This window comes from Patiria miniata, unplaced genomic scaffold (genome assembly GCF_015706575.1).
Source record: "Patiria miniata isolate m_02_andy unplaced genomic scaffold, ASM1570657v1 HiC_scaffold_17, whole genome shotgun sequence".
In the NCBI taxonomy this organism is placed as follows: Eukaryota; Metazoa; Echinodermata; class Asteroidea; order Valvatida; family Asterinidae; genus Patiria; species Patiria miniata.
Window position 1 is genome coordinate 8,000,258 of NW_024037055.1, and position 27,422 is coordinate 8,027,679.

The 27,422-nt window shown below is 41.5% G+C and overlaps 1 protein-coding gene across 3 annotated transcripts; it reads right to left on the reverse strand.

Annotated features, from left to right (window-relative positions):
• Positions 1–359: 359 nt before the first annotated feature.
• LOC119723724 (angiomotin-like) lies at positions 360–26,929 on the reverse strand. Of its 3 annotated transcripts, none has more exons than XM_038194537.1 (13): positions 26,731–26,929; positions 17,585–18,584; positions 12,045–12,222; positions 11,765–11,909; positions 11,360–11,479; positions 10,741–10,886; positions 10,365–10,514; positions 9,785–9,910; positions 9,599–9,663; positions 8,720–8,839; positions 7,828–8,264; positions 7,549–7,640; positions 360–1,293 (listed from the first exon to the last, which is right to left on the reverse strand). In XM_038194537.1, exons 2-13 carry the CDS (start codon positions 18,451–18,453, stop codon positions 1,264–1,266), a joined length of 2,478 nt encoding a protein of 825 aa, XP_038050465.1. In that variant the 5' UTR covers positions 18,454–18,584; positions 26,731–26,929; the 3' UTR covers positions 360–1,263. The 3 variants fall into 3 exon arrangements, with proteins under 3 accessions (XP_038050465.1, XP_038050463.1, XP_038050464.1); XM_038194535.1 differs by having other exon boundaries at positions 8,720–8,860; XM_038194536.1 differs by lacking the exon at positions 26,731–26,929 and adding an exon at positions 18,932–19,860 and having other exon boundaries at positions 8,720–8,860.
• Positions 26,930–27,422: the final 493 nt, after the last annotated feature.

The window sequence follows — 27,422 nt, forward strand, 5'->3', positions numbered from 1 at the left end:
GCGCATATTGTTCCAAAGAGCCAGCGCTACAGCGCTGGGTTCAAACATTTTCGTGAAGGGATGGTTTGGAAGAGAGAAATACATTTTCCTCCAGTTTTTATTGAAATAAAAGTTCAAATATATCAAATGATAAGGATCTATATGTCAGTTATATAAAACAAAAAACAAGGAATATTATCGCTCGGTAAAATCTGGACTTTTCCAGTTCACGAGGCGAAAAGTCCAGATTTTACCTTGCGATAATATTCCTCCCATTTCACTCTGAGCCACTCAATATTTGTATCATATTTCACAGTGCACAACACACTGACTAGCTTTTCAACAATGAGAGTGTTGAATTTTTTTTTGACATTTTTGTCTTTTGCTGCCGGCAGCTTCTTCGAGAAAAGTACTTTAACACGACCCACAAATAGAAACAGAACGGCAACTCTGTAATGCTCTTCAAAAACACACATACCAATAAATCTCATGGCAAAAAGACTTTGCACAATAGATGTTTACAATGCTTTGAAAAAAAAAAAAAAAAAACAGTTTTAACATGGCATCATGAATAATTCATCATCTTCAATGTCTGTCCACCAATCATTACCCCATTGAAACTTCTGGCAAATCCGATTCGTTGGTGTGACGTCACCTCCAGCAATTTCTGCACGATTGGCACCGGAAGTTAACGCAGCTTGAGCGTTTGTAGCCAATAGGCGCTAGTAATCAATGGTGGGCGCGCGTGAATGACGTTTTTACTAACCAACCGGATTTCATTCATGTGTCATGCATTATTCATGAGCAGCTGCCTGATCATTCCTCTAACCTCACCCCCCCCCCCCCCATGTGCTTCATTGATCACATGAAATGCACGGACCTCGACGACTGAATGGAATGTGCAGGGCAACATTCCGAATACATCCCAAATAACGATGGCCTGACGACACATTCTCCGAAAGCCCTTTCCTCATGCCAAGACTATTTAGTGTCAAGTTGAAACTAAAAAGTTCAAACATTTACTGTATTTTCCCTCAGGCACCCCCCAAAAAAATTTAAAAAGGCAACATTTCTGAGGTGATGAGACTGGTGCCAAAACCACAGCAACCCACCTTGTGGTGATGTTGGTACAAGGCAGGGAACCTGGCTACTTAAAAACAGCTGTAGGGTGACTACGCACATGTGTTTCAACAGGGGGCGCTGTTTAAGGCATAGTTGTAGGATCCTTGTTGGTGGCTGATGGACAGGGCTCCCACTCATGGCGACTATTGGGTTGGCCTTCCACTACTTCCATAATGAATCTAAGATCTGATCCTGCATACAAAAATAAATTCACTTTACTAATTAATTAATGAAGCTCCATTAATAACAATTTTCCATTTTATGGAGTACGTATCTGTATTGCTGACTGTTCTTATCAACCCTGACCCTCACAGATACTTCAAATCCACCTGGTTTGGAAGGATTTTGCAGGATTTCGGAAGGCGCATACATACACGTAGAACCAAGCCACATTCAATTTTGCATGGGACTTCACGCCCTTTGCAAGAGACTTTCTTGGAGATTTTTTTTTTTATTTACAACATGCTCCTACAGTGTATTTATTGTAAAAAAAAATTGTGAATGTCATTTTTTTTTACGGGAATAACTGAAACTGTAAAATTTGCTTGATCTAGTACAGACCTGTATATGTAATTTGTATTTGTAAGATTCTCCATTTTATTAAAAAAAAAAAATGATGATTATTTTTTTTTTTTTTTAATTCTGTGTTATGTGCATTTATATTTCTGAGTCTGTTGTAATTTTCACTCCGCGATTCAATTTAATGGGCAATAATCTGCTGAACACTAGCAAATAACCTACACAGAGATGACCATTTTGTTTAAAATATTCATCAAGTAAAAAAAAAACCACAGGTGACTCAGCCAGTGAAGTAAATACCCAAAATAACAACCACGTTTGTTCATTCACCCATGGTATCATATCAAGCCACGTCCATTTGAAAACACAAGGCCTCAGGTACTGCACAATAGATACACTATCCTATTACCACACACACACAAAATAGGTACTCCAAAAAATAAAATGTGATAAGCCAAAATTAGTCACTGAAACATATGTGCTCTTTGAACAGACTACCAGCAGAAAACAAAGACTCTGACTGTACAGGCTCCACAGGCCACTGGTCACATACTGATTCAGGTCAATCATGACCTCAAATTGTGGTCAGCTGAACTACAAGTGGCCTAGCTACGTCCATCTACACATAAGCATCTGGAGTACGGACCCACTGGCTGGACTATTTCTCAGGGTCTGACAATTCACCAGTCTACTCCAGCGGGCGACCAAGCAGGCCTGACTGGGCCGACTCATGCCTCAAGAATGCTCCATGTAATCGTCATCAGTCTGTGTGTGTATTTATAAACATGTGATTGCCTTACCACGCGCCGCATTTGCGCCACTCAAATGCCTGCCGCGTGTGCGTAGGTGAGATGAATGACAAATTTCGCATGGCTGGCAAATTTCAAATGCTGTAAGGTTTATAAATAGTACCTGAGGACAGTTTTTTTCAATCATGTTTCAATGTACCTCTCTCGGGTAAAGAATTCTTGATAAATGTCTGAAAGATGGCGTAATGTTGAATAACATGGCTATGGAGAAAAAATACTTAGTTGTTTGCAAACATTTGCAGTCAAAGTTATTAATGTTACGTTCCATTCAACAAAATTAGTGGAATGAAAATGAAGTTCAGAAACTTGTACAGAATTTGGTTTTTTTTAAATTATGACTTTTCCTTTATTTCAATTTACAGGTTGCAGCATCCCCTCCCAAAAAAACAATTCAGCAAACAGGAGTCATTGTCAAGAAGCTGCTAAACACGTAATTATGCAAAGCACAGAAGATTTAAAAATACCAAAACAAAACAGCATACCAGGAGAAAAATTCAACGCATGATTTTCTTCAACCTCGTTCCCATAGTGTTGAGCAGTACGCTCCCAACACTACCTGCTCTCACACCCTTGTATTGGATCATTTGCAAATCAAAATTTTTTGGATGCATATGCAAATTAGGAATAGTCTGGTGCCTGGCTGTGCTTAACATCAGCATTTATGTTTGTATGCGTTGTCTGGGGTCAAAACAGAATCAATTCTTCGCGGCGTGGGTTACGAAAACACAATTTTTTTTCAAAGTCAAAATGTTACAATCTTATCCAGCCAATTATCACGTTTTCATATTAATACATGTTGTAACAGAAATGGAAAAGGGAGGATTGTTTGTGAGGTTGAGTGGACGTAATAACTCACAGCGAACGTAAAAATGTTCAGTACACGCTGGAAATTAAAAAAAAAATCAAGTACACAATATAGATCCATTACTGTACTTAATCAGGACACAGGAAGAAAGTCTCCCAATCCAGGGGTTACTATTGAAAACGAGGTTAACAATAAAGTAACCCCTGAGGTCGAGGTTGTGTTTTGCTTATAAGAAGCTCCATTAAAGCTACAGTCCATCATTTGTAATTTGTGCATTTTGTTCGTTTGAAGCAACAAAAGAGTTCAAAATCTAATGAAGGATACTGAGCAACTAACCTGATGAAGTTTCAGCTAAGCTTCAGCTGTACATTCCGAGAAAAACAGCATTCTAAGATCTCAATTTCAAATCAAAAGTTACTGAATCATGTTTTGAATTGTTTTGAATTGCAGCTATACGCGACGTAGCGCACTGATCCGACGAATTATAACAACCGCGCACGCGTGTGCGTCGTTTCAATACATGTGCGCGCTGCGCTGAATAACAAAACGAACTACTAATTTAAATTTTCCTACGGTGCTTCTTAAGAATCACCGTTGGAAATGCCTTCTTTCGTTAATTACTTCAAAACGACAGCTTCCCAGAAAGAATAATTTCACAGGGAGTTTAGTTCCCTTACTATCTTTCAACCAAGTTTGTTTTTCAATTTTTTATAATTACGCCAGTTACTTTTCGGATGGCTGCAAATGATGGACTATAGCTTTAAAATTGGGCCCAAAGCATTGCGCCTTTCGAAACCCATATCTGGGTCATGGAGAAAAACCCATCGTTTCATCAGCAAAGTTCAGCATTCGATCAAGCAGAGTTTTGTTCTTCCTACAGTGTATAACAAATCTGTGCTGTTTAAACACCCAGACTACACAGAACCTCTAATGACTAACAAGTAAAGTTCAATAAACTAAACAAATCAAGACAAAGTCATTTGTCATCTCCTGCTTTAACACCAATTAGCAGGGCTTACAGAGCAACATGAACCAATCAAAACCGCTGTACCATAAGCACACTCGGAAACCAACTAATCACTCATTGTGTACTAAAACGGCCAACACCATCTGGAATGTGCAGCACAAATGTTCATTCCCTCCCCTCAATCAACACAACCTCTACCCCAGGGACTGCTCCAGAACTAGGCCAGGTGACCTTCGGGGTCAAGTGGCTTGTCTGCGATTGCTTGGGCTGTCGAGATGGAGGTTGAAATGTGGTTTTGATTAATTGCCAATTTTTATTTTTTCATAGTCATAATGTGTTCTTGGGAATTAACATTATTTTGAAATAGAAAAACAGGCACATTTTGAGACTGTCTGAACACATTGAACAGATTTCTCCCCCCCCCCCCCAAATAAAAACATTCCCAATTTATTGAATATTTTTGTTAAAAGGCAGTTCCAAAGTATCCATATCACCACATATTCTGAAATATCAACTTTTTAAAAATAATTTGATGTGAATTCAAATGGCCTTGTATTTCTTTAAAAATCCACACCTCTCAAGAAAAAAAAATGTCGGTGTGTGGCAAAGAACATTATGAGCATCTGAGGTTGGCACAAAGCCTGATCTTACCAAGAAAATTCAATCAACTGGATGGTCGGTAAATTGGCCGAGAGTTTTCATGTCATGAAAATACGATCTGATGACAAAACCATTCATATTTCTGCTCACGGTGGCATGTTCATCGAATCGTAATATTTGATTGATCCGTGCCCCCCCCCAAAAAAAAATTCCATGTAGTATATGATGATCCTTATGATGATGATGATTCGTAACATGTTTGCTCAAGGAAATTCTTAAGGGTAGACGTATTTCTTAATAGTTGCCAGTCGTGGCTTGCATCACCAGACATTGGCATTGGTGAGCTATTTCGGGCCAAGGCTGGGCATAGTCAGCATACCGATATTGAGCTGACATCTCCCCACAACACATCATACACCAGACTGGGACCTCCAGTGCAGAGGAATATAACAAATTCAGGCCAACTTTAAACGCTCTTTTAGCAGACAATATAAAAATTCTCCAAAATGTTCACGAGGCAAAGCCTCGGTCCTCGGTATTTCACCATCCAATACAAGTCTGAAGTCTCAATTCCATTTTGTAAGGAGACTCTTCTTCAAGATTTTGCACCTGAGAGTGAAGCCAAGTGATTCCAATTTGAAGCCTAAGGCTAGACTCGTACATGTCCAACTATTTGAAAAGACTGACCTCTTCAGTAGTCTGGTGGCAGACTATGGAGAGATGTGTAGAAATAGAGACCGCTACCAGATGTTTCTTTCAGCAAAAATAATTGATACATTACTAAAGTGGTGGTGGACTGGTTGTTTCATGTGCCGGTCTATTTTCTTGAATTGCATGTTTTTTAGTACCTTAATTTTGAGATTCTCAAACACAGTATTTGAGAGTCCTTAATTTTCGGACGCATCATGCATGTATGTGCCAAAGATGTCATCAATTACATGAGAATCAGGATACAGTATACATGTATACATGCATTTGTAATTAAACGATTGTTTGCATGATGTGAATGACTGGGCTGTACATTATTTCTATCCAGTAGAAGATTTGTAGAGATCTACTCTGGAGGTAATAATAATAATAATAATAATTTGGGAGGCTAATCATCCTTACTCGCAGCTGGTATGCTGAATTGCGAAGGACGTGGCTACAACGTGGTCGGGCCGCTGGCATGTAAAGGTGCCTCTGGCTGCCGGCCACATCGACCCATATATGACCACGGAGCACAGCCTGAGATCGAAAGTGTTTGATTTTTCCGGAGGGAGGAAAACCAGAGGGCCCGGAGAAAAACCCTCGTTGCACAGGAGAGAACCAACGCACAACTCTACTCACATGCGATCCGCGGCCAGGATTCGAACCGTGGTCACCTTGGTGAGAGGCGAGCGCTTTACGCACAAGCCACCCATGCCACCCATAGGTGAAGAGAGTTATAGCCACAACATTAAAATAAGGCAAAATAATTAAGAACTTATATTTTGTTCAGTTCCAAGTCAGAAATTACTGTAAATCGAGAATATCTTTTGCCAAAAAAGTTTTTAAATCCAACTCCCAATACTGCTTACTTCATCCCCCACTTCGTCCCCTTGAACACAAAAAAAACTTAGCTGTTCTAAATTGTGTCACCGAAAAATTTCTACCAAAAATCCTCTTGGCCAATTTAAAGCCCATCATCTCCCCAGCCATACTGGTGGACGGATTTTCTTACTGGACAGAAATTCCTCAAGTATTTAAAAAGAAAAAAAAAAGTCGGTGAGCTAATTTGTCCTGGCCAGAATGTTTGGAATGTGATCAACACATACATCAACCAATATATCCAGGGTCACTTGGGAAGCCAGACATTCCGCACTGGCCATACACACGATTTCTTTTTCTTTCCGATTTCTTTTTCTTTCCGGCGTGCTTAATTTTAAAAATAGTTATTTTTCAGCTGAAGTAATTTGGTCCTAAATACAACGCAAAAGCCTTTTACCACACTCGTAATCTGAATTCCAAGGAGCATCAAGCCCCATGAAAAGTAATAGTGGCTGGGCTCTACCTTCCTCAATCCTACAAAATCCTCCACTGTGCAGGAACCCAATGGCATACTCTTTGTACCTACCAAGTTTCAAGTGGTATCAAGCCCCACAAAAAGTAATAGTGGCTGGGTTCTACCTTCCACAATCCTACAAAATCCTCCACTGTGCAGGAACCCAATGGCATACTCTTTGTAACTACCAAGTTTCAAGTGGTATCAAGCCCTACATAAAGTAATAGCGGATTGGCTCTACCTTCCTCAATCCTACAAAATCCTCCACTGTGCACAGTGTGCAGGAATGGCATACTCTTTGTACCTACCAAGTTTCAAGTGGTATCAACCCCGTGTAATGTAATAGTGGCTGGGTTCTACCTTCCTCAATCCTACAAAATCCTCCAATGTGCAGGAACCCAATGGCACACTCTTTGTACCTACTGACATGACTGAGTTTCAAGTGGTATCAAGCCCCACGTAATGTAATAGTGGCTGGGCTCTACCTTCCTCAATCCTACAAAATCCTCCACTGTGTATGAAACCAATGGCACCATCTTTGTACCTACCAAGTTTGAAGTGGTATTAAGCCCCATGTAATGTAATAGTGGCTGGGCTCTACCTTCCTCAATCCTACAAAATCCTCCCAAAACCCCCTGGTGCGTTCTGAGGGGTCTTGGATGGTTACAAATTCATGAGTAAAGTTTGGAATAAATTGGAAATGTCTTAAATTGATTTTCCTCACCTGTTGAGCTATTTCAATATCCAGCTGCTTGAGTTTCTCATCCAATACTGTTCTCTCTTTGGCTAAGGTGGCTAAGTCTGACTCACTACCATCTGTAAATAAAAAGGTGAGGATAAGAATAGTTTGTAAATATTCATCAAGTTAGTTTCACTACACATTTTGACATAATTTTGATTGAAATAACAGGGGCATATTATTTACAGACTTTGTGGCTTCGGTAGACTCTGTGAATATTGAAGCCTGCCCTTATGAATCAGTTTCAAACGACAGTTATCTCACCTGTTCCGGCGATGGACAACCCCGAGGTGCTGAGCGACGTGAACGAGTCGTTCAACCCCAGCAGCCTTTCCTGTGACCCCTGACCTCGGCCGAGAGGCTTGCCCGCAGGGGCCAGGCTCTGGTACGAGCCGGCCGGCGAACGCAGCGCGAGATTCTGCAGCGAGCTCAGCGGCGATCTGTTGGTTGTGGAACCTCCAAGAGTGTGTAACGATCCCGAGCTGCCAGGCGAGCGATTGTTGTGCAAGGACTCGGCCGAGCCCATCCGGGGAACTTGTGCCACATTGTGGGCGGAGCCATGAGGGGAAGGGGAGGACGCCGACAGCGGACGGGCCAGACGTTCCAGGGAAGTGCTGCTTGGGTCCTGATCCAGGATCTGTCGGCGTAAGGCTTGGATGATAGTGTCCTTATGGGAAAGGTCCATCGTCAATGCATTAATTCTGTCAATGGAAAAAACAAAATTGTTAACTTCTTATGAGTGATGCACGATAGAGCACACAACCAAGCAGTTGTCTCAACGACGCCATTTTTCAACCCAACCTTCAAAGGCAAGTTAGCTGAGAACTTCCCTGAATCTAATCTGCCACTTGTGGTGGAAAACTAAAGGCACATTCCTGCTGCTTTCTACTTGAACCTTTCAAGGAGCATTAAGTCCTGTATGATGTAACAGTGGCTGGGCTTCGTCTTCTTCAATACTAAAAAAAATTTCTCCAACACCAACTGTTAGATTTTAAAAGATCCGGGAAGGCTTAAGGCTGCATCCGAATCAACTGTCTAGAGCTAGGTCTAGGTCTGCGCCCATTGAAAATACGCGGGGATGCGCTGACAATAGACGTAGCCGTAGCTCTGGAAGCCCGTTTCGGACACAGCCTTACAATAAACAACAAGGCTTTACCTAGACTCCATATCAGTGAACTGGCTGTGCACATGCTGCATCTCATCCATGTGCCTGACTCGCTCTGCCTGGACCTCGGCTCGCATCTTCTCCGCCTCCTGGTTGACAAGACTAGACTCGCTGCAACCAAAAACATCTTGACTGCATCAAATCAGGAACAAAAACCAAACACCGAGAACTTAAAAAGTCACAATTGGAAGTAATTAAAAATATAATGCTTTGTAGGTTTTAAGGTTCTCAAGTTGGACATTAACCCGAACTCCCCAGCCTAATTGACTAGGAACCGTACCCATTCGGGCAAATTCCAACACCCACATGGGAAACTGTACACACACACTGTTGGACTTAGTTTCTGGAGGTATGCCAACCCCAGTGTAAAAGACCATCAGTTTAGGGGTACTGCACCTATCCCAACAGATTTAAACAAAACCTGCTGTTGAACATTGATGGGTTGAGTTCGGTAAGGGTTAATCAGTCAAGTGACTGTTGTCAACAGTTAAAGGGGTCCCAGCCCACATAAAGCAGGATTGACTGGCTGTGACTGTTTACGTAACTTGATACAGCTCTGCTTTGACTGTAGGTGATTGATAAGCCAGCTGTGCCTCCCACTGCCTGTTTTTTGTGTCTGTTGACTGAATTTGACTAGTCACAGCGTTTGCTTATGATCTGACTGTTGGTGACTAGCCTGTGTAGAAGGCATTAGCAGGGGAAGAGGATTTAATTTTTTGACTGTCTATGATTGTTCAGATAGTAGGAGGGTTAATGATGTACGACTAGTAATGTGGATATTTTTGACTGGGTGTTTTTGAGTAGTTTCATCGTACATTTAATGTTTAAGAATCTCTGTGATAACAAGTTTTTATCAAAACGGCATCTTACATCATGGTTGCTGACTCCACACTACACTGTCTTAACGTACACTCCTCAAGAAACCGCTGCTCCCACTTGAAAAGAAAAACAGAATTGAAATAATTATATTACAGTATTTCTTGTCGAGTATTCTTACATTTTTTGTTTGCAGAAAAAAAGTCCTTTCATTTTTGAAGTCAGTATTTTGTTTCATACCTTGGTGACATCCGACTCCAGTCTCAAGATAGCTTCTTCTCTCTCCTTGAGGAGTTCCAGCAGGGTGTGGTTGCTGCTCTCTAGGTCCAGCTCGGATACGCCTTCATCTTGGTTGGGGTTATTGCTCTGTGTTTCAATCAAAAATGAAAAAGAAAATCCGTCTTAACTCCATGGTATGAGAAACAACTGAAAATGTAGTGATTTACCCTTGCAATCGGATGCCAGTCCATCACAGGTTACTCCCAAGCTAATGCTGGTACCCATCTGTACTCTTGGGCTGAGATGGGCTAGTGAAGGTAAAGTGGCTTGCCAAAGGACATGAGTGGCCAGCAGCCGGATACAAAACCCTGACCCGTTGACTGTGTCACCAAACCTAATAACTGTGTCACCCTGTCTGTCGCCCTATTTGTCACTATCTTTCTGACTACCTTTAACTACATCCACTTTAGGTTTCCTCAATCCCTCCTCCCCTGATCTCCTCGAGTTGAAGCCTTAGTCTCCTTGCTTTCTCTGAGTCCTCTCTGACTCGCATTGTTTCCGTTTCGCAGTGTTTGGTACTTTTTCTCTCTCTCTCACTCACCTGCATCCCTTTGAGTTTCTCAATCTCCTTCTCCAGTTTGTGTCTCAACTTCTGCTCAATCTGTTCTCGTTTGTGGTACGTCGATTTCAGCGCCGAGACCATCTTCTGAAGAGTGGACACTTTGTCCACGTAGGCTTGCCGCTTCCGACACTGAAAAGTTATCACAAATTATCACAAAAGTTTATCACTATATTTGAAAAAGATTTGTTGGGAAAAACGTTTTAAAAAGGTGCTCTGACAAAAACATGAGATGCTAACTTGGCAATTTTTGGTCAGTAAGCTCCGTCATTGGGAGAATTTCTAAATTCTACGAGATGTTTTTTGATGGATCAGCTCAAGAGTGAAGTTCTGGAAAGATATTGTTTGGACTACTCACCTCTTCTTGTAGCTTTACCACGTTGGCCTGGGCATTGGACAGTGCTGTGTCTAGGACATCAATGTGCTGCCGCTGTTCGGATAACGTCGCCCTCTGCGCCGACATCTCAGTCTCCATGCGTTGGTTGCTCATCATTAACTCTTGATCTGTGACGAAAACGAGTTAGCACAAGTAGAATTTAAGATTCAGTTGTTGAAAGAAGAAAACGAGTTAGCACAAGTAGAATTTAAGATTCAGTTGTTGAAAGAAAGACGGATATCAGTTCCATTTTGCAGCTCCTGCTTTTAAGGTTTTTTTTATTAAAACCTGTGGCTCGATTTTACGGTTCTGCTTTCCCTAAATGAAGTTGTCAAGGAATGTCAGCTTCAGCACAAGCACTCATTCCGTAACCAAGAACTATGTGCTTACAGGATTAGTGCAGTATTTCTCAGCAAGCACTCTGTTTTCAAAATTAGCAAAAGCCAAAAAACTGGGCCCAGAAAGGACCTTACCAATCTTGGTAGTCAAGTGGTTCAGGGAAGGAATAATCAACAACAAAAATTCAAAAACCTCGAGGCTACACAAGGAGGGTCAAGCTCTGGTTTGTAAAATTATGTCCTCATTTAGTCGCCTGACTTACTTTCGTTGACCAGTTTTTGCATCATGGCATCCTTGGCGTTGATCTCTTGTCTGAGTTCGCTCTCGTTGCTCATGCTCTTCTCATACTGGAAGACCTGGCTCCGCGCTCTGTCCCAATTGGCTACAGAGAAAAAAAGAGACAACAGACTTCATAACTTTGTTCTGCATTTTTCCTTTTTGCACTGGAGATTTCAGTCTGCTCTCTACGATGCAAAGGGTGTTTTTCGGTCATTTGCCTTTGGGGATTCTGACTCAATATAAGTCAACAAAAGGGTTGCTTTCATAGGTAAACATCAACCAATACGGGCCGAAGCTTAGGGCCATTCTATAAAGTTTGAACTCTTGAGGCTACTCAACGATTCTAACGTCTGAGATGAACCCAAAGTTTCCAGATGCCACGACTCACCCTGCGTGTCCTTGAGTTGCTCTTTCAACCTCTTGGCCTCCGCCTCCAGCTTGGAGCGGACCAAGACTTCCAACTGCTCTCTCTTCTTGGTGGATTCCACCAGCATCTCGTGGGAGGTCTGAACCCGGTAGATGTCTTGCTCAAACTGCAAATCAACCAAGGAGACGAAGGTAATGAGACTTGAGTCAGGACGTCTGTAGAACAGAGCACGTCCATTTAGGAGTCAAGGTGGTGCACCTTCTCGCATGACCAGTCAGTAAATCGCCTTCTTTATCCATACCTTTTGGAGTTTGCTGACCCTCTGGGAGTACATCTCCAGTTCCTGTCTCAAGGCGGTATTCTCCTCCGACAGGATCTCCACCATGTGAGTGGCCCGGGTAGCGATGGCCTCATGGTCCACCTCAAAGGGGGTAGTGGGTTGACTGCCATCCCCCTGGGGGGAAGAGCTTGTGCTGGTACTGAAGGCAGAAAGGAAGAAATAAATTCCTTTATTTCCACATTGCATTCTGGACAAACAAACAAGGCAATTTTGCTTGCACAAACCTACATAATGGGGCAGTTAATCAGTTAAAATCTGAATTTGTTATTGCACGTGTGGTCTAACGGTGGAGCACAGGATTCATGATCGTGAGATTGTGGGTTCGAGCCCCGCCGTGGCCATGCGTGTTGTGCCCTTGAGTAAGACGCTTTACCTCAATTACTCCTCTCAACCCAGGTGTTAAATGGGTACCAGCATTGTTCAATGCTGGGAAGGTAACAGACTCGCTGTGGAGGAGGTGTGGCGATCCCCCCACAGCAGCATATGAGTCTGGCCCAATCGCTAATGAAAGAGAGATGGGCACTCCGTTCCTGTGAATACAGGTTCGTCCCCCTTTACAATGTACCTTAACATGTACGGTACCTTTACCTATTGCACAATTAGGGGGTGTGTGGCCTAGTGGTTAGGGTACGCGACTCATGATCAGAGGGTCAGGGGTTCGAATCCAGCTCCTGGCCATATGTTGAGACCTTGGGCAAGCCACTTCACCCCCACTTGCCTCTCTCCACCCAGGAGTATAAATGGATACCGGCATTAGCTGGGGAGTAACCTGCGATGGATGGACCAGCATACCATCCCATCCAGGGGGAATAGAAATATTCTCAGGCATTTCACGCCAACGAAACTAGAGATAAACGCCGGCCTGATGGGCTAGCCACCACGCGCCTGCAACCGTATATCCCATAGTGGAGTTTGCTTGCAGTACGCTACAGATACAGATATATTGGCTGGTGATAGACTTTACTTTCTACTACAAATTAATCCAGTCTCTTGCAGCCTGACCTTTTATCAGTTACCTTAAATGTCTGTTTTGCTTCATGTTTTTGAGTGTGTGTATGTTTTTTTTTACACACTCCGCATGTATGTCAACGTTATGTCAGATCTATATCTCAATAAAAAATTTAAAACAGCTCTTTCAAAAAAAAAAAAAAATCAGCTAGTCAGATTGTTTACGAACCACATGTGCATGAATACGTGTACATGTATGTGCACAAATGTAACCAACTTTTCTGTGTACAATGAACAATACATGTGCAGCTGTAATTGTACGTGTATGGTACATTTTGTACATGCATCGGCAAAGAATTTCTTTAACAATAAGCATTCCACAGCTTGGCAGGCACACAAAAGGGACAGTTACCACCATCAGAGGAGTGAACTCCCTGATCGGTCAACCGAAAAACACTCTCTGGAATGCGTAGCTGATAATTCGTCATGTGTTTTTTCTCAGAAAAACATGTTGGCTCACTGCCCCACTGTCAAATAATTAAAGCCTTCTAATTGTCAGGTATTGTTATAATGTATCCTGACAAACATGACTGTACACAAAATGTACATTCCAAGGTTCTGTTAAATACACGTACACGTAGCTTTGCTGTACTTGTATTAAAGGGAATGTACAACATTTGCTTAAATTGCTGCAATTTTCAGAAATAAATGGATTTGGAGGATTAGTAAATATTGTTAAACTGACTTGTTTCATGTTTTGGGCTTGTAGATGCTGGAAAAACCAAGAAAACCTATCATGGTCTTGTAGTCTGGTTCCCTGACCCCACTTAAGATGAAACGAAGCAATTAATACTCTTTGGGGAATTGTAAGGTCAGAGAATCAGTCTAGCAGGCTTGTACCCCTTCACAGGTGTGTGATCAATTGCAAAGGAAAGTCAGAATAACTAAATATGAAAAATTAAGAACAGTTTTTGAAAAAAGCTAGTTTTCTCCAACGCTGGTCGGCCGACCAGCGTTGGAAAAATATAGTTTTTCTTGAAAATGTCAGCCCACCAGGAGCCACGATTTTAAAGGATGCTTCAGACTGTCAGTCCCCAACAATTCAGTAAGGTATTTCGTGATAATTTGATCATTTCGTTTTTTGATGTTTGCAAATGTTGTATTTTCCCTTTAAAGTAGGGCATGCAGACAAAAATATCATGCTGTGGGCGCATGGCCAACTTTGACACCTGATTTTCAGAAAATTTATGTTCGTGAATTTCATTTTTTTTTTCCGGGAAGGGGGAGGGTGTCACATTGACACATTTCTAATTTTTTATTACAATACTTTTTTCACCAATTTTTTTTTTTTGGGGGGGGGGGCATTAAAGGTAATATACAACATTTGTAAACATAAAAAACCTATCAAGTTATTATGAAATACCTTACTTGATTCTAAGTGAGTAATAGTCTCAAGCATCCTGTGAAATCATAGCATCTGGTGTGCAGTCATTTTCAAGAATTGTGGAATTTTGTATCAATTTCTAACGATTGTCGACTGACCATCATTTGAATTAAAAAGTGCCTTTTTTTTTTCAAAATACTGCACCCAATTTACCAAATTTAGTTAGTCCACATTTTGTTTGCAATCGGTTACACATCCAGAGATGCCAACTTTACAGACTACAAAATAGTAATGATTCTTCCTGCAAAGAGTAACGCTAATGTAAATACATAGGACAACAGTCAAGTTTAAAGGGAATATACATCATTTGCTTTTGCTGTAATTTTCAGAAATGGATGGAATTGGGGGGTTGGAAATATAAAGCAAATATAGATGCACTGACTTTTTGAAGGTTTTGGGTTTGAAAATGCTATAAAAACCAAGAAAAACGATCATTTTCCTGTAGTCTGGTTCCCTGACTCCATATAAGAAGAAACAGAGCAGTTTACATACATTGGGGAATTGTAAGGTCAGGGAACCAGTCTAGCTGGCTCGTACCCGTTCATAGGTTTGTAATCGATTGCAAACAAGTGCAATGGTCAATTGGGGCCGGTATTTGAAAAAAAGCCAGTTGTTTCCAACGCTGATCGGCCGATCAGCGTTGGAAATTGATACAAAAATACCACTTTTCTTGAAAATGACAGTATACCAGGTGCCATAATTTTACAGGATGCTTTAGACTGTCATTTACCAAAATCCTATTAAGGTATTTCGCAAAAACTTGGTAGTTTTGTTTTTCGATGTTTGCAAATGTTGTATATTCCCTTTAAGAGTAACCACAGTACTTCTCAGAGTTACCACAATGTTGGCGTATAGGACAGCTGGAATTTTCAAGAGTAGGGTGCCTCAAAATCGTAATAATTATTCCAAAAGAGTAATGGTTGGTATCTCTGCACATCCGAGAATGGGTGCACACTGCACACCAGCTAGTCTGGTTCCCTGACCTGACAATTCCCAGACGTCTATAAACTGTTCCACTTTATCTAAAGTAGGGTCAGGGAACTAAACTACAAGCTTAACAGCATTTTCTTCTTGGGTTTTCCAGCATCTACGGTATGACTGAGCACAAAACGTTTTGCTATGATACTTAACCCCAAATCCAACCATTTCTGAAAATTACATTTACAGCAAAAGCAAATGTTGTATTTTTTTTTAATGACAAGGTGGGGTACCACTATTTTGCTTTTTTGGTGTCCTCATGTACATTGGTGTCCTCCATAATTTGCCTTGGTGCTTCCGATCATTTGCCTTGGTGCAATTTCCCATTCCTTGGTGCTCTTTGGTAAAACAAATTGAGGAGGTGCGGAAATAGAGGGCGCTGTTGGAGCTACCGCGGAACATTTTGGAAAAGAAAAAGATCGACGCGCATGATTAAAATCGACGCGCGCGCTGACCAGAGACCGACTTTTTTTTTTTTGGCCTTAGATAAGAGTTGTTAAGATGTTTATAACCCTATACATGTACATTTGTAATTGTTCATACTCTGCTTATGTTTCTGTTTGATTGTGTAAGGTCCTTTTTATCTGGACAGTTCTAATGCGTTCATTTGTACAAATTCATGAATTCTCTAATTACTTGTTTACGTGTATTCAAACACAAATTGTTGTGTATCAAACTCACTCCTAGATTGGATGCCCTTACCCAAGGCCACCTTACCTCAGGAATGCCAAGTATGATGCCTGTGCAGGCTAACAAACTATCCACCATGCCTGGTATGGGTTTCAGGCTACCCTTGAGCCTACCGGTAGCTACAGCAACTGGGAATGTTGCAATTTGGCTGCAGGTACGGGTACATGTACATGTACATGTACATGTAAACCACTGTGAAGAACTAAACTATGCCAAGGTCTATGGCAAGCATGGATGAGATTGCGGTCCCTTGTATGGGTTTCAAGCTACCACCTGGGAATTTGTCTCTTTTTTTGGGGGGGGGGGATTTTAAAGAACTATTGTTGAGGGGATTCCAGCTATGAAATTGCAGTGGCCTTGCAACACAGTTGCAACTTGTCACGTTGCAAAATGACAATCGATGCCTACATGTATAAACAGGATTACAATTTCTTTCGGGAAAAACCAAAGTCCATAATTTCATTCAATAAAATAATGTACATTTACGCTCTGTTAAGTATACATGTATAGCACATGGTAACTTTAAAAAAATAAATTTTGTTTACATTTACACACGTACATGTGCCATGTTGAAAAGTCATTTTTGAAACTCAAAAGCCAAAAAAATTCCAATTAATTTCAGATGGCAGGTTTTCCCCTCAGACGCCAAGCAATCTCTCTCTCTCGGGACACAAACAGTTTCTGCTTCGTCCATCAACCTTTAATCAGCCCAACGCCAATCCAAAGCACATTACTGGCACTGGCAGCAATATGAACCCAGACTAGAATTCATGGGCCGGCCCGGTCATCAGGATATCATGAGACCTCATCAGATGGAACAGGAATTAACTGATGCCAGAAGTGGAGGGGGGGGGGCAGGGTTGACTGTATTTTGAGTCAGGGGTAGGGGGGGGGAACACTTTTGAATGAGCTGACAACTCGGCTCATATTTTATTTCTCGTTTTGTTTTCTGTATTGCTGCATTTTGAGTGTTTTACCATCAACAAAGAGGGAGGGGGGAGAAAAAATATAAGTGAAAACTGACACTGTCAACATGATCATAGCTGGTCCTAATCATCCGACTCGGTTGAGATGCAGTAAAGTGACACCGGCACACCATAATCATTTTTCCGTCAGGTCGTCAAAAAAATGATTTTCTACCAGCTGTTGTTTTGGATGTGTTTTTGCAGTAAAGGGTTAGACATCTGTATATTATTTTGTTTAAATTTTGGAAAAGAAGGGCCTGAAAATCTGCTGTAATATTTCGTAGTTCTTCTGTTGGAAAAATAAGTCATAACAAAACAAATACGGAATGGTACTCATTTTATAAATAACATTGACATGAATGTGTCAATTTCTTGAAATCGTTGAAATACCGTATTTTTATAACAGAAAAAAGTTGAACAGGCCAATATGCACGGTGAATATGGTGTATGTACACAATTTGTGAAGTTTGTCTTACCTCGTTGTTGTGACCGTTTCGTGCGTTGACTCTGTCGATTTCATGTTATAGGATTCACTGAAAAAAGTCGAGTTCTCCCCACTATCACTACTCAGGGATTCATGCTTGAACCTTGATGACGGTGAAGATCTGTCACTACCAGGGTACATGTACCTGGGTGGTGGGGGTCGGTCAGTGGAATAGTTTGGCGAGAGCTCGGAGTCACTGATGTCGCTAACCTCTACTGATGGGTTCGTGTTAGTCAAGCCAAACTCGCGGACTAGGTTCTCCATGATACTGCCGCCCGATCGGCCACTGGGGGACGTGGAATAAACCGTCCGCGTGTCTAGTCGCGGACCGTGGACGTTCTCCTGCGAGGCACTTTTGTTCCGCGTCTCGGCATGCTTGCCGTGGAACCCGGACTGGGGGAGATTGTCCATGCTCTTCGAGGCACTCCCGCCGGAAATGCTCATCGCGCCCAGTTTTTCCGTCGTTTGCGGGAGGTGGAGCAACTCGTATTTGTCCCCGGCTTCATGCGCGGCGGCCCCGCGCGACGACGTTAGAAACATCAAGTCCTTGTCGCCGAATAAGTCCTCACTTTTCGTGGGCTTGTGTTGCAGCAGCCGCCCGTCGCTGGTGCGCAGGAAGAGCTGCTCGTCCCCCTTCATGGATTTGAGCGGCGAGAGCCGGCCGAAGGCCCCAACGCCGCTGCCGCTGTTCCAAGTCCGGTGGGCGGAGGAAGCCCGCTTGTCCTTATCCTGCAGGAGATCCAACAGCCGTAGCTCTCTCTCCCCTCCTGGTTGATTGCACTGGCCCTCCATGGGGACGAAGTCTAACACTCGGTATCTCAGAGGTGCTGATGTGCTCTCGGCATCCGGTATTAAGATCATTGCAGTTGGCAATATCCTGCCCGAACCGGTCCTTCCACACTCTCCCTCCTGCTGGCCCTCAATAATTATAAAATCCCAGTCAAAACTTCACGCTTCTGTGGTTGTTCGGATGTGGTGGTGCTGATCAAAATCTGTAGGAAGCAGAGATTAGAAAATAGGAAAACATTACTTGGCAACGTCAATAAAACAAAGCTCAATAAATAATCACTTCTTCCAGTGGTTTCCAACAGGGAAAGACATATTATGTAACTCACAACCACTATCTTTCCGAACTAACAATTCAACCTTGTCAACTGCATGTGTATTAAATGGTAAACAACATAAACTCAGGCGCAATGTAACCTCAAAGACTCAGGAAGCCTGCATAACCATGATAAACCATGATAGGCTGGCATAACCTTGAAAATACAACATTAACACCCAAAGAAGAAGGAAACAGGTTTGCAAACTTTCACAAATCCTGCCGAATTCCACGCACCACATTTTTACAGGCATTTCCAAGGAAAAGTGTAGCCACATGTAGTCAGGCTCTCACACAGACAGACGTTCTTAAAGAAGATTTTTCCTCCAGCATTTTACAAATTTAGTGCCACGGTAGAAACAAAGACTGTGAGAACTGAGAATGTTACACGGCATTTTTTCAAGCTCTTCCTGCTAGTAGTCCAACTTCCACTTCTTATCAAGTCCTTTCCTCAGCAACAAATCAGCCAGACAGACCGTGAGAAATGCCCGGCGAGAAAGCCACACTGGGGCCGTTTACCCGCATACCTGGCATGTTCCTGTGGCATGCCACTGCGACTTGAAAAAGTTTGTCCCTACTCCGGGGCTTATCAGTGTCTGCTGGGCCAACAACACAACCCAACCGAGCAAGAAACTCAAAACATCCACAATGTGTACCACCAATGAATCAAAGCATGTGTCTCGTGTAACGGCTCAACCTTGCAATGCAGATCTGATGTGGTATACTGTGACATTTCTGCACACGTACATTGGACAAGTCCAACTTGTACACAGACATCATCAGACAGATACCTTGTCCTGTAAAACTGGTGGGGAGGGGAGCCACGAGGAATGCAAGAATGTCAAATGATAATATTCCTGTCGTCGGATTCTAAGATATGTGTGATGTTTCTTCGGGCTAGCGCCAGCCTAGTTAACTTCTTCTCTCTTTTTTTTGTCTTAAATACTGCCGGCAGCCCCAGCAATATTTTGATAGTACGTATTTGAAATAGACGCAAGTGCAGCGCATTTTTTAACTTATGGTATTGACGTGTTCGATGTTTTATGGGCGGCTGAAATGTACTGAGTGCTCCCTGACACTGCCAGTGAGGTTTTTCTGCAACCTTTAGAAAAGGCTAGCCATTGTGCATCAGCATGCACATAATGCACATATGCAGTACACCTTTTTACACAATATTTAGAAAACATGTACACATACATATTTTTTTGTACATGTGGACTCTTTCCAGTCTTTTATCCAAAATGTTAGATTGTCAGTGATGACCTTTGTAATTTATGTAAAATTAATTTCTAAATCCTATATTAGCATTTCAAAGGCTTGGTGTACGTGGTTGAAGAAACAGGCAAGAAAAGTGTTTGGGTATCTTATGAACTCTTAACTTTATTTAAATTTTAACAATTCAAAATGTCATGGTTTTCTGTTCATTTACTTACATGTACCGGTACATGTACATGTATTTGCGCTACATGTTATTTGTTCAGCACGACATTGTTGAGTTGACGTATGCACTAATTGCTCACTTCTTGGACCAATTCGATGTCCAAAATACAACAAATTGGGCCTCATTTATTACTTTCTAATATTACACAAAGGTTTCAACTTTCTTCTGAAAACAAAACAAATTCACAACAGACTTAAAGGGAATATACAACATTTGCAAACATCGAAAAACAAAACTACCAAGTTTTTACGAAATACCTTACTAGGATGTTGGTAAATGACAGTCTCAAGCATCCGGTTAAATTATGACACCTGGTGTGAAGTCATTTTCAAGAAAATGGTATTTTTGTATACATTTCCAACGGTGGTCGGCCGACCACCGTTGGAAAACCTAACTATTTTTCAACTACTGCTCCAAATTTACATTTTTTTTTCCAGTCAAAATGTTGTTTGCTATTGGTTACATGTTCATGAACGGGTGCAGGCCAGCTAGACTGGTTCCCTTACCTTACAATTTTCCGGCATTTTTAAATTGATCCATTTAATCTTTACTGGAGTCAGGAACCAGACTACTTGAGCATTTTTGTTTTTCTTGGTTTTTCCAGCATTTTCGAACACAAAACTTCAAACATATCAGTGTAACAATATTTGATCTATTACACTAATCCCTCAAATAGTTCATTTCTGAAAATTACAGCAAAAGCCAATGATGTACATTCCCTTTAAGAAGCGTGGGATATATACAATGTACGTGTGCCTCTACAGTACTGCTAAGTCTGGGGGCATAGGTGTAGAATTTGGCCTAAGCTTGTTAAAAGAGAAACCAGAAAAAAAAAACATTCCAGGACCGGTGAGTTATGGTTTTTCTCCCCCCAGCGCAGAACCTAATAAATCATAATGTGCTACGAGCAGAACAGGAAATGGTGGCAATGGAGGGTCCGTTAGACCCCGGCATGCCACCCTGGGGTGGAGGTTAATCAACGGGGTCAACCTCAACCCCAAAAACACGTGACTGGGAAGCAGAAATCTCCAGCCTCCCGTCCTGCTTCACTTAGAGCAAGAATTTGATTCATAATGTCGACTTAATTCCGGAGAAGGAATTCTTCACTCAAATTTTGTTTTTACTTTTTTTTTTAGGCGAGAGGTCAAAACGTGCAAGATATGACTGCAGTGTTCCTTGCCAGATTTATGCCCGAGGAAATATTTTATTGGGGTAGTGTGCGGGTTTCTAACAGGTTAACATGCCATTTTTTCACCAAACAGATCAGGTCCCTGACCTCTTCTGCTGGGCTGATATTTGCCATTGAAACCAGTTTGTTTGTGGTTATTTTTTCAAAAACAAAACTCCACATACATGTATAATGCTACTCATGGCGCTAAGTTTGTTTGGCATGTGGCTTTTTGTGGGAGGACTTGAAACTAATACAAAATTTACACTTTTGTGCTGAATTATCTTTTTTAATGGTAAAAGTTCGAATCTGAGACAGAGTTCTGAACTAAGTTTTGATAATAACCTCAAGATGTACATGTGAATACATAACATGTATCGTATACATTTCCAGGATAAGCAGCCAAAGCTGCAAGCGAAAACAATGTTTGGAAAACTTTCAGTAAAAGCACTTTTGTTATGAATACAAGCAGACTCAATAGTAAAACCACTGTTCAAATGGTTTGCGGTGCGTCGACCCCAGTGTGATCCGAGCCGGAGACACGAGTGCTATTATCCATTTACATGTACAATGTCAGGTGCGCAAACTGCCTGCCATACTTGCCATCCTTATCATAATCCACATACCGGGATGTTCCATCCAAATGCACAAACAGCAAATAGCTGGGCTTCCTTGCCTCAACAGACCACATTGGGTAAAAGGATGGGCCCAAACTAGGGTGGGGTCAACATTGGGATGGAGGTGGGTAGTTGCCTTCAACCTCCACAGTAAGACTGGACAATTGTGTTTTTTGCTTCTGTGGTGATTCAACAATCTTCCTTGCCCCGTTTCACAATGTTCCAGGGGGCAATTCACCACCCCGTCTAAACCTCCCACTCTCAGACACAAGCCCCGCCCCTCCTCTGTTCTCTTGTCCGCATCGTCATATTTGCCTTCCAGTGTCTTCCCAAATTTATCCTCCTCTTTAATAACCATCTTCCAAACCTCCCACTCCTTAAACACAAGCCCCTCCTCTCCTCTTCTCTCTCTCTCTCTCCGTCAATCGTCCGCATCATCGTTTTTCTTCTCCCAGCATCTCTCCTACTTTATCATCCTCCTGTCTCCCCTTATCACGTTCCTCATCATCGCTCCGCGGATTCCGCGGAGGTTGTGTGAACTCTCGGCGCATTTTTCCCACGGCCCCAGAGTCATACTGGGGATGAGTCCCATTCCAAGGGGCTGACTCACTCGCACGTCCAGGATTCAGAGAATTTGGGACGCCGGGCAAAGCAAAGGGCATCAGCCAAACCAAACGTACGCGGACGTGTATACATCCCACTATGCTCGCACGTACGCACGAACACGCACGCACACTGGTGAACACTGAGGGCAGTGTTTTCAAACCATGTTTACAATTCAACACTGCAAACTGTGTGTTGTCTGTCAAGGGAACAGTGATCATTTCAGATTCGTCACTGTGTTATGACTGTAAACACTGGCCAGGGAAACTTGAACACAGCACTTATTGTGCAAAATGAACAAGTTGCTTGAAGTTCAAACACTGTGTTTGTTTCCTGTCTGTTGTGATTTATAAGTTGCTTGGAATTTTACGATATACACTGGACATTATATCACAGGGCCCCTTGTGGGGACAAACAGCAGTTTCCCTGCGTGGAAAAGAAACTGAGTTTGGGGACCTGACCTCATAGTTGGGGTTTGAGGGGTGAAAAAACCTTCTAGTTGTAGGGATTGAAGGGTGTACAAAAATACAGGGGTGCCATTAGTTTTGGGTTTGAGGGGTGCCATTAGTTTGGGGTTTGAGGGGTGCAAAACCTTACAGTTGGGGATTTGTGGGGCGCATAGGAATATGGGGACTTAAGGGTACACAACTTGTAGTCTTGGGGTGCAAAGTTTGATGGTTGGAGGCTTGCTAGGTTCACCCTTTGTTGGAGGAGGTTTGAGGGGTACCGCTTATCAACCTTATAAAAAGTTGGGGGGCTTGGGTGCATTAACTTATAGTTTGGGTGACTAGCCAGGTACAAAGTTGGAGGTTACAGGGTTCACAATTTCACTGCTTTTAAGAATGCAGAATTTTTACATTTCTGGAAGAGGCTAACATTTACAACTGAAAGGGATTGGATGAAGGGCTCTGCCCTAAATACTATGGCCTGATGCTGGGCATGTTGGGCCTGATGCTACGCATGTCGGCCCTGCCAATGAAGTTCAGGCATACCTGTACAAATTGAATTTGCGATGGGCTGAAGGACATTCCAATTAAATGAAAACAAAGCATTAGGGCTTGCGTAGTACCCAGTGTACATGTAGAACTTTCAATTGCCATTCGGATTATGTTGTGCGGCATAACATGCCTACATTAGACGCCAGCATACCTGAAATTCATTTCTTCATTTGGCTCATCAAGAATTTTGCCGAGGACCCTGGGGGTTGTCAAGAAAAGCATTAAGTCGGCCGGTATGAGCAGGGGGTTTCTCAGTCTCTGTCATGTTATGAATGTGTGCCACTTCTCGTCAGAGGTGCTTGACTTTTTCGAGCAAGTGGAAAATTTATCGTGGGGTGAGGGTTGAAATAGGCATGACCAACCTCATCCAGTTTATTGCCCATTTTAGCTCTGACTATAGCCAGATGTTGGATGGGTGCTAAATTGTCTTAATAAAGCGGAGAACCAGTCATAAGCAATGTGCATCAAATGACATTTTAGCCGGTAACAAGTATACACTGCAGATGTGCTTAATTTTCATGTGCTTTACTCCCAGTGCCATGCACACAAATTCCACTTAATATCAAATCTGTATTGTCCAGTGCAATGGGCCTTTATTTACTTTCTTTTACCAGTAATAATTTGACAAACTATTTGTAAACCAAAAACAAAAAACCTCAAATATGCTTGCCGACCTTTCACTAGAAATCAGAGTTACAACAAACATTGCCAAAAAATATGAGAAATTGTAAGAATGTAAGTATTTGTAATAATTTTCACCACATCCTTAACAAGCAAATTGACAAAAACTTTATTAGTAATGATTTGATAAATTATTTATAAATAGAAAAATAAACCACAAGTATGCTTGACTACCTTTCGCTAGAAATCTGAGTTACACAACGAACGTTGCCCAAAAATCTGAGAAATTGTAAGAATGTTATCATTTGTTATAATTTTCACTACACCCTTAACAAGCAAATTGACAAAAACTTTAGGGACAAAAGGAACAATGAATGCATGTCATAGCCCGCATACTATTTCTCAGTCTCATCACACTCACGCAGACCCAGGGTTCCAAACATTTGTTGTAGGTTTTAGGCTAACCCCGGTCTCTTGTCCTGCGTGGCTGTGCCCACTAGGGCTGACCTACCCTGTCACGCATTCCAGGGCAAACAGGTGTACAGTGTAGTCATAGAAACACACTGAAAAAGAAAGGTGGCCCTCACATAGACTTGCCCACGTCCTTGATAAGGGTTGCACATTGTAGGGTTAAGTATGATATCAAACCCCTGAGAATTTCAGGGGTACGGCTGAGGGGAAAAAAGAAATAGTTGCTCGTCCGGCCTTTTCTTTTTTTTTAAATGAAGGAGGCGGTTGGTTTTTTTTCTTTGTCTTTGTTTTCCTAAGATGGCGGATTTTCCAAAATAGCGGATGCATTCTTCAATTTTTTTTTTTGAATATTCTGCTGACCAATACAAAATTATGTTCAAAGGAGCCATAACCCGTTCTACAAAGCTACAATTTTGTTGGATTGAAACAAATATATTGACAATATTATACAATGTTTGTGCTAAAAAAATATTGCAACTGTATGAATTTTTTAAAAAGGAAGTGGACGGGGACGTGGAACTGTTTTATTTTTTAACATGGCCTAATTACAGCCAACATTCTTTCACAGCAGTTCTAGAGAGTGCCATCCGCTGAATCACTGACAGACTGGTAGCAAGTCTACCCACCCAATTGCCCAGTATGGTGTCTGCCTACTGGGAGCCCATTGCAGTGGGGCGAATCATTCCCCCAATGGCCCAGTGTAATTGGGTGAATTTACCCATTTGGGGGAAGCATTTCATCAATGTGCTCCCCCATGGGGTCCCATTTGGTGCCGACCTACGTGCCAGGGAAAGAATTTGTACATGAATTCTCTGTGTTTATGGCATGTACGGGCAGAGCATCGAGCAAGGAAAGATGGACAAAGGTTTTTGGCTCAAACTGAGGAAGGAAGGTTTTGATTTGGAAATTGCCAATTAGAGATAACATCTATGCTGACTCTGCTTTCTTTGTTTGCTGGCGCGCATAGCTAGAAGGAAGTAGTAAGGTACACGATATCAAGTAATTGAAAAGAGGATGTTTTGTTGAAAAAAAATGTTGCAACCTGACGCCACTTTTTCTTCATATATCATCTCAATGAAGGTCGGTCATTGCAAAAATGATGATAAGACAGGAATCTGGGACTGAGAAATATTTCCAATTTTGTTAGAAAATACTTTAAAAAAATTATTGACTCTCTAAAGACTTTGTACACAACCGCCGAAGTGGCTTCAGGTTGCGACATTTTTTTCCGTTTTGTTTTATACTGTAGTCTTTTTTGTAGAAAGAAAAGGGTTTTTTTCTTCATGAATATTTTTATAAAGTCTGTATCATTATTAAAAGCATATCAATGTTAAAAAAAATTCCTAAAAAGCGGTCAACTACTCATTCAAATGATCAAACAGTAGATAGTGTATTCATTCATTTTGAACATTAAAAATCAAGACAAAATTTCAAATTGAGATTTTGTAAAAGTTACCTTATTAAATTATAATGTAGATATCTTATTTTATAGTATAGCTACAGCACATTAATTTTTACATACTTTTTCTAGGTTGCATGCCAAAACAAGTTTCAACACAATTTGCAAATTTTAAACTTGAAGCGTTAAGTATGCAATCAAATATATTGCAAATACCTAGAGGAATATTTCATATGCTTTAGATCTTTTTTGTTTCTTTGTAACACAATATTGGGACATGTTTTCACAAAAAAGAAAGTAAAGAATGCAGTGATTAACAGTATTTTTTTCCCCAAATCACATTCTAAGAATTGCAGTGCACACACAAAAATTCTATGGCCTACCATACCGCGAATATTACTGCTTTACCACACATGCCACACAAATCCACGAAAGGCTCTTTTTTTGTCATGTCGACGATAATCTCCAAAACTTATCAATGCTTCAATAAACCAGTGGCTGTACACTTAATCTTTTCTCAAAGACAAAAATTCCACCTCATCAGAAGCGGCTCGTGAAAGCGAACCACGTTTCTCGGATCGACTCGAAGACTTGCTAAGTTGTTTACCAATGCAGTCACCTGCATTCAAAGCGTGTGAACAAAACAGCAACCTGCCGTCGAATTCCAATTCCACACACACGTCAAAGCCCGTCCAAAAGCGGCATTTTCTGAACTTACCTCGACCCTCAAAGTCAGCTTTCCACCCTCAAAGACAGGTCCTGGGACTCCCTAAGCGGACACAACTCAAGTTCATAGTTCTTCCTCGAATTTTTGGCTCAAAGTTATCATCCCAAAATGTCTAGAAAGTCTAGCAAAAGCGCACACACACTATTGATATGACTGAGCGCTTCATTATGCACGGAATGTGTTGGCTCGATTCTTGTTTACAAGGAAATGTAGGGCGCCCTCCACGAGGAATGTGCGCCAATCACGCATCGGCTATTGTTGAAAACGTGCATCTTCGTACGCACTTTCGACATCTCTTTGTCTCCATTGAACATTTTCCTTGCTCCATGGTCATTTTGGAGGCAAATTTCTGGGTATTTTCTTTAAGATGCTTCAATAAAAACGTCCAGCCATTTTTTTTCTTCGATTTTAAATACATCCTCATGATTTTCAACAAGGTCCAGGGAAAAATACCCCTAATTAAATTTCATGCAAAAAATGAAAATCAAAAATAAATTTGGTGTTTTAATTCCAATAAAAATTAAGTTGTTTTTGGTTAAGGATAACTGACAAATCATTCAAAATGACAAATGATTAATGACAAATGTTTCTTAGATAATTTATTATTATGCTCAGAAACTGAAATCTATAATAAAAATACTTATTTACATATCTTTGAATCAAAGTCAAACTTTTTTGAAGTT

Bases quoted from the DNA above. Each gene is read 5' to 3' on its own strand.
- LOC119723724 (XM_038194535.1), bottom strand. From the start codon at position 18,453: ATGATCTTAATACCGGATGCCGAGAGCACATCAGCACCTCTGAGATAC. The intron at 12,223-17,584 runs GTAAGACAAACT...TTCTGCCTTCAG, and splicing joins GAAACGGTCACAACAACGAG to TACCAGCACAAGCTCTTCCC. The intron at 9,664-9,784 runs GTATGAAACAAA...TTTCTTTTCAAG, and splicing joins TGGAGTCGGATGTCACCAAG to TGGGAGCAGCGGTTTCTTGA.